The sequence below is a fragment of the Limulus polyphemus genome, unplaced genomic scaffold (genome assembly GCF_000517525.1).
Source record: "Limulus polyphemus unplaced genomic scaffold, Limulus_polyphemus-2.1.2 Scaffold61, whole genome shotgun sequence".
NCBI lineage: Eukaryota > Metazoa > Arthropoda > Merostomata > Xiphosura > Limulidae > Limulus > Limulus polyphemus.
The window spans coordinates 1,391,911-1,400,222 of record NW_013665671.1 but is presented as its reverse complement, the minus strand read 5'-3'; the positions used below and the strand labels follow the sequence as shown (position 1 = coordinate 1,400,222).

The 8,312-nt window shown below is 31.5% G+C and overlaps 1 protein-coding gene across 1 annotated transcript in view; it reads right to left on the bottom strand.

The window, feature by feature from the left end:
* Nucleotides 1–3,961: 3,961 nt before the first annotated feature.
* LOC106464589 overlaps nt 3,962–8,312 on the bottom strand; it is a gene marked incomplete at its 3' end in the record, with an annotated part of 114,557 nt that continues 110,206 nt past the window's right edge. The window contains exon 16 of the mRNA XM_022392821.1: nt 3,962–4,108. Coding sequence (XP_022248529.1) covers nt 3,962–4,108 — 147 coding nt within the window. The remainder of the gene's footprint in view (nt 4,109–8,312) is intronic.

Here is an 8,312-nt window from a genome sequence, read left to right as displayed (position 1 = left end):
TACTATCGTTACCAAACTGTTTAACATCTCATTCTTCTATCGTTACCAAACTGTTTAACTTCTCATTCTACTATCGTTACCAAACTGTTTAACATCTCATTCATCTCAGAAGAAATTTCTGCAGCACCTATTTTAATTATCTCACTGTTTTCTTTAATACAAGAGACCTCTTCCATGCTTTTATTCTTTATTAATAAATCCTAATAAATTCCAAAAGTATTTAAACCACGCAGTTTTTCCTCTTTACCGATATTTCCAATTTTCTTTACTGTAGACGAAAACAGGTTGGGATTATTTAAATTAATGTGAAGTTTTTCTTTCATTTCATTTTCATGCAATTGTTTTCATTTTTACAGATACTTATAATTTTTTCTTTATAAACAAATAATCAAAAATGATATTTGATCTTCTAAACTGTTTTAGTATCCTAACCTTTTTCATATTTCGCCAACCTGCCTGTACTTTCTGTTCATTACTTATTTTATATTGAATTAACCATAGATTTCCTGACCTATGAAAGACTTCGGTTATTATTTTAATAGTATTATATGCATCGTTATTTATAATAGTTCAATTTAGTTTTTGTGTGGAATGTTTTAATTCTATTTTAATTATTTTTACAAAGCTTCCTTCAATTTTATCCGAGGCATAACGGCTCATAGAATGGCTCCGATAATTTTTTTTTCAAGTACAAACTTTTAGCTCATAGCTCCAACTCCATCTAATTACAGCGGTGGCTATTGAGGATTCCCTCTTGTTTGAATCTATTACAAAGTTGAGAAGAATTGAGCAGTTTCCATTTATTCCTAATATTGAACCAGAGCTATTCGATATTTCTTCTTATAATACAGTCTAATAAAAAATGCTGTCCCAGGTTTTATCTAAAACTTTGAAGTCATAATTTTTTCTATTATATTTAACGTACAAATAGCATGAACAACTATGCTTTTACCATTTTAATTTTAAAATTAATCTCTTCTCTACTGCCTCCTGGAAGTTTAACACTACAAGTATATAACTTATTGTTTATACACAATATATTATCAAACCTATTTACTACCCGATCCTTTCCTTGAACATGTAAGTCTCCTGTGTTTTATTCATAGACCTCTCTTCTATTTCAGTGACTTCTTGTTTGTTTCCTATTCTTGTATTTAAACATGCCTTAATTATAGTCTTCGGGCTATCATACTTTATTTCTAATTCTATTACTTTTTATCTAAAATTTCAATCTCATTTCTACTTTCTTAGTAATCATAATCATGGGATGAAACATAAAATTAGTATAACAGTCTTCTTTTAAAAAAATATTCACAAAACCGAAAATTTTTAATACACATTTACAATCCTTACCTATCTAATTTTTTACAGTTATACCTGCTGAAGCTTTGCTAAATTTACTAATCTTAATAGCCTGAACGTTTTAACATTCATATCCTCCTATCGAGTATTTACTATCATTTTCACATCCCATTTACATCATCTTTTCTTCACTCTATTGTTCAGAAACTCTACACTATTGAGAATGAGATTTAAAATTTGACACATTCTGGATTTACATTCTACATATTTAATTTAAACATTATATTTCAGTGTTTAAGTGTTATTAGGAGAATTTAATTGATATTAACTTCCAATTAGAGCAAGCTACTTCCTTAGAGTGAAACTAAAAATCAACCTGGAAGTATGGCTAACTAAATGTACTTTTCTTATGCCTTTATTTATAAAGATTAGAATGTATTGTTTCATCATTTGGGTACCCTCGTTATTAATGATATTTTCGGCCATAAGTTTAACCCATGTTCGAACCATAAGATACAAATCTTGTATAACAAAAACAAATCAGAGTGATTAGTTAAAATGCTGTTAAACTGACTTTAACAACAACAAAGAGATTACTTATATAGATTACTTTAACAACAATGTAGGTTTAAGATCTGTTAGAATCAGGATATTGATGTTGTCAAGCACAAAGATACACAATGGGTATCTGTGCTCTGTCCACAGCGGGTAATGAAACCCAACTTTTAGCGTCATCGAGAGGAATGTATTAAAATCAGTAGCGACAGACATAGGTTTCTGGATACTTGCTAAAACAAGGTTTTAATGTTTGATCAATACAGTTTCTACGATTTGCCTTCTATTTATATTAGTTTCACTTCGTGGAATGTCAATTTTCTTGTCGGATAGCGAGTATTTTTTGTTTTAAATCTTCAAAGGCATAGAACGGTCTTTTAAGGTGTTCTGTGATGCATGTGTTTATTTTTCTTCCAGTTTCACCTAAATAAAATCGTTCACATGTGTTGCATTAGATTTCATATTTATTTCTTTGGTGTCCTTTCATTTTGGATAATTTTCCTGGTTTTGTGTACTTAACAAGTTGATTATAATGTTATTATTTTTCTTTCGCTGGCATATTCAAGAAAAGGATAGTGGGTGTGATAAAGTTATTCGGTTGGATTGAATGACATTAATTTCCCTGATTGTTCATATAAACTTTCCTTGAGGAATAACCGTTTCTATGAATGAAAATATCAGATATATTCTTTACTCACAGCTTAAATTGTTATGAGTACAAATGTCAAGCGCGATTTGAACTATACATTTAAAGATTCCACGTTTCTGAGATTTTGTTGAAGATGGTGAATGGGTTTCCAGTCTACATATTTCGTTGTTTCCTATAAGCACAGGTGTCGAATGCAATTGGTTTTCTTATGATATGAACATTCAAAAACTTTATGGATAAATTATTTCTTCTTAACTTATGAAATAGGTGTTCTAGTTAATGTTGTTAATATGAATTAAAATATAGTTTCTCGGGTCAGAGTTAAAACCTCAAAATACCATATCAGGTGTACATTTTTTTCAAGTTGAAAGAAGACTTGGCTAATGAGCTAGATTACATTCTGGCCACAGGAAATACATCAGTTTGACAGTAAGTTATGTTGATAAACTGAAAGCAAAACGTTATTGGTAGTCAAATAGTGGCACAAAATTTGAAGAGGTTATGGTAATTCTTCTAGTAGGGTCATTGATAGTAGTTTCAATAATTTTCTTGAATGATTTATTTTATCGAGGTATTTGGATATATATAAATTTTGTATATCAAAGCTTGTCATTTCACTTTTATGATTTAATAACTTCAGGGATTGAAGAAAGTTAGATGTATTTTTGATTGATTGTATCTCAATGGATTTATATGATGCATAAATCACTATTAAAAATTATTTTATGATGTCCACATATTTCGTTTTCAGCTACGATATAAGCATCTTTCTCACTTGGATCATAAACACCACTGAAAACGTAATCAGTCGTCTAGTCTTCAAGCACAAGTTAACTGGAATTAACTATATAGACAAAGAAAACCATGCCTGGGATATGAAAAAGATAAATTAAAAAGTGTTAATAAAGTGAACATATCTAGAAAAAAAGATTTACATTTAATAAAACCAGTACCTTTTGTGTTCTTAACAAATAGGCAAAACAGTTTATGGGAATTTTGAGAGAGAAAATTTTTTAACTTTGAATCACAGTTGTTTAATATGATTTAATTGTTCTAATGGGAAACTATTTTTTTTCCCATTAGTGTAATTAGTTAAACATGAATTTATAAAACTTTGCTCATTTAGGTTGTTTAAAAGCGAATACCATTAAAAAGCACGGTGACTGACGGAAGTAAACGAGTATATAGTACACGAAAATATTATCATTATGATGGTATAAACGGTAAGGGAAAATGTTTATATATTTTAGAAATATCTGCTCAGTGGCTCAGTGATAAATTTGAGGTTTTACAACGCCAAAATTCAGGATACCATCCACTCGGCGGATAGCTCATAATGTAACTTTCCACTAAAACAAACACACACGTACACAAAGACAGTTGTTCTGATTAAAAATAAAGACATTTTATGGAAAAAATACAATTATTTATAAACCATCTAAGATAAACTAATACCTGGTAAACTATCCTGGGAGTGAAGGCCTGAAGATGTTTTCTTGTTGATATATTTCGAATCGCTGCATAATGGCGCTAGGATCATACTCGTCCTACTATATTGTGACATCCGTTGCACTTGGTAGCCTGTATCTTCACGACGAAAAACTGCAGAGAAAGTAACAAGTATGTATTTTTACAGGTCTTCAATGTTTTTGATGAGTCATTCATTTATTGTCCGCTCTCATGATTTCAAACATTAAATGTATGTAAGTAATAGACTAAGAAGTAAGCTAAGAAATACTTCAGCAATCTTGCTATCAATATTAAATACATTTCAGAAACATTAATTACTTTCTGTATAAACGACTTCATGAGGCGCGAAGTTATAATATTATATATAGTGCAGGTCACTTCGCTGATTAAACCATATAAACAGAAAACAAATAAAAGAGTTCGAATCCTATTCATCCTGAATCTTAATTTTTAATAAAATAGCAGGAAGATCCCATTGCTGATAGTTATCTTGAATATTTTAAACAAGGAAAACACGAAACGTAAAAATCTTAAGAAATAATTACTAATCAATCTAGAATATGAATTCTTTATACTAAATTTGTATTTGTATTTTGGATTTGTCACAAAGGTACTTAAGCTACCTACTGCCGACCCTTATATTGAACTACTTAACAGAGGGAAGGCAACCGGTCATCACCACCCTACAACCCACCATATACGCTAAAGGAAGGACTATCACTCTTATAACGCACCCACATCTTAAAGTATGGTATTATTTTGTGGTATCGCACGAGCTCGCCAGCTCCGAAGTTCCCAGGTCTACTACAAGGCCAGCCTGCACTAGACGAATAATTACAAAATAAATATTGTACTTTTAAATTATTATTGTGCATTTAAAAATAAAATCTAATGGAATTATGACTCTTTACAGCAATACACTTCACACTAAAATCATAAAGAAAAACGTAATCTGTTATGAATACATTACTGGAATAAACTAATGATGAAAAATGGTAACTCAAAAATGAATTTAATTTCCACGTTCAGTATATATTTAGAACAACCCTTCAACTTCTTTTTCGGAGTAGTTTTGACATTAGTATATTTATTAACATATTTATATATTATGAAAAATGTGAATTACACTGTACCGAATAAATGATAATGCTTGATATTACAACAATATTAAGATACAGTAGAATACAGAGAAACACGAACAGAGAGTTGTGTACGTTCTTTAAAACACAACAATATTAAGATACAGTAGAAGTACACAACTCTTTGTTCGTGTTTCTCTGTATTCTACTGTATCTTAATATTGTTGTGTTTTAAAGAAAGTACACAACTCTCTGTTCGTGATTCTCTGTATTTCTTTAAAACACAACAATATTAAGATACAGTAGAATACAGAGAAATACGAACAGAGAGTTGTGTACTTTCTTTAAAACGACTTTGAATATGCAAATCAGCAACTCACGTAAAAAAACACAGCCGATATAAGGTCGCAGTGGAATGTCATGTATCAAAAGTATATTTTGACTTTCTTTGGAGGTTGCAGGTAGTTTGGTGCCACTGAAAACTGGTCACTTTTGGGTAGAGTATGTAAGTGTTTTCTGTTGCAAAGTGTCCATGCACTATGGTTATGAAGATATATATGTTCAGGTCATGTGTTTAGAATTTCCAAGATTGGGATATTCCTTGTAAATAAAAGGAATATGGATCATTTTGAACTTACTAGAATCATCAAGAAAGACGTCTGCAACACGTCATACTCGAGCAATGACAAGCAAAATGTAGCTTCTTATGAAATGTGATAATCCACGAAAACCCAAAATTTTAAATCACGATGTCACGTTGTTAAACCATTAACTTAGAATGATTTGAGTCCAAAATCGATGATATTTCCTATTATTACTTTAGTAATTTCGAGAAGTTGAATTGTTCCTTCTTGGCGTTTAAACTGAATAAACTGCTTTAAGCTATAACTGTTCTTTTTGCAGTTTTTACCATTTCTTTTATATGAACACATTACTATAATTGTATCTGAGTTTCTAAAGAGCTGACTGATGACAATTCAGTTTTAAGCAGCATTATTTCTTAATCTTGTAAAAGAAAACCATAGTACTTTTATGATCCTATTCCATTCCTTTTAAATACAACAAAGTTAATCGTTATTTAAGATGATTTTTACTCTAACTAATATAATTGTGATTTGTTACAATATATGTAATAATGGGACTAATCTATTTATATCATAGAAGCGACTCGACTGTAGGGCAATACGAAAATATTTAAGTTTTAATGCAATAAATAAATATATAGAGATGACTGGGAGTTTAGAGGTACTTTTTCCAATAGCACATGTTTTAAGCTGCAAGTATTCTGGCTAAAATTAACAAATTTTAAAACAGAAAATAATGATATTTTCTGTCGAGTTTGGCTGAACTCAAAACTTTCAACGGAGGCAAAAACATGGGCTAAACAGTTAGATCATAGACTCTGGTGGCATCATCGTCTCTACCCCACTGCTATTGCGCGCCTTCTTGTGATACTTCTTGGACTATGACGTTATCGTCTCCGGTGAGATCACGTAAGTTCCTCCTTCCCTTCCTCTGAGGCAGGCAATCAGCGCGTGTGTCTAGAGTGAGGAGTAACTATTAATATTTCGTTTGTTTGTTTGTTTTTATAATTAAGCACAAAGCTACACAATGGACTATCTGTGCTCTACCCACCACGGGTATCGAAACCCGGATTCTAGCGTTGCAAGTCCGCAGACATTCCGTTGTGCCACTGGGGGCTAATATTTTGTTTTGTATACACACCCATAAAACATGAAATTTTGTTTAAATGATACTGCCGTTACACGTGAGAGTTTCACAAACGAAGAAAATGTTTCTTCTAACTAAGTAAATCAAACAAATGCTTGAGGTATCGAAACCCGGATTCTAGCGTTGCAAGTCCGCAGACATTCCGCTGTGCCACTAGGGGGCTAATAGTTTGTTTTGTATACACACACATAAAACATGAAATTTTGTTTAAATGATACTGCCGTTACACGTGAGAATTTCACAAACGAAGAAAATGTTTCTTCTAACTAAGTAAATCAAACAAATGCTTGATTGATCATTCCAAAACAACAAGAAAATAAAATAGTATCTAATAGCCTCATCTTTCACATCTTATTTGAAAAGAAGACCCCATCCAACTTTTTCTTAATCAAATTTCCATATGTTGCCAATATTGCAACAGTGAGAATAAAATGATATTTTTGGATAATCTTTGTGAAAGGAAAGTTTAATTAATAAGGTAAAACACTAGCCAACATTTGATTTCTGTTGATTAAAACGCTCGAGGTTTTCAAAAAAAAAACATTCAGTAATTATTTTAAGTTACAAGTTCCTCAGACCCCATGATAAAAAAATATAATATAAATTATTCTAGCGTTTCGCATTCAAAAAGATTCAAAAGTAAATTGTTTTTTGTTTGATTTTTAGATTTTAAAGGTACAATACTTTTTCTCATAATTCTTTTTACAAACAATAAAATTGAAAATATAAGAAAGATCACGCAACTTATATAACTCAGAGCATCCGACAAATGATTAAACTCAAATAGTGTTGTTTGTATTTTTTGTTGTTAAGCACAAAGCTACACAATAGGCTATCTGTACTTGCCCAACACAGGTGTCGAAACTCGATTTTTTGCGTTATAATCCCTCAGACTTACTACTGAGCCACTGAGGAGTAATGGTGTTGTGCTTTGAAATATGCTGTAGTTATGCTTTCGTATCTTTTTTCTAGACAGTCGATTTTCCTATGTAAAACTTCACTTTCTTTTCTAACGAGGCTTGGCATGGTTTGGTAATTAGGTCACTTGACTCAAGCTACTGGTCGCTGGCTCGAATCCCGTAACCAAATACGTTTGCCTTTGCAGCCGTAAGGATCTCATATTGTAATGGTAATGCCCATTGTTCGTTGGTAAAGGAGTAGTTCAAGAATTAGCGATGGGTGGTACTGACTAACTGCCTTCCATCTACTTTATCACTTCAAATAGGATTAACCTAATTTCTCCTTAGAAAAGTTTGTTTTTTTGTTTGTGGAATTTCGCGCGAAGCTACTCGAGGGCTATCTGCGCTAGCAGTCCATAACTTCAAAGTTATGGATAAAAGAAAATGATACGAAACTTTTATGAATTCTTCGACTTTTAGCACAAAAAAATGATGGCGTAATACCAAAATTAGATTGACCACTATTAGAACTTTCTGTAATGAACCAGCGGTTTCCAATTATCTGAGTTACTAGGCATGATTGATATTTTAGTGGATAATGTGATCTAAAAAATTTCAAAGCTCCTC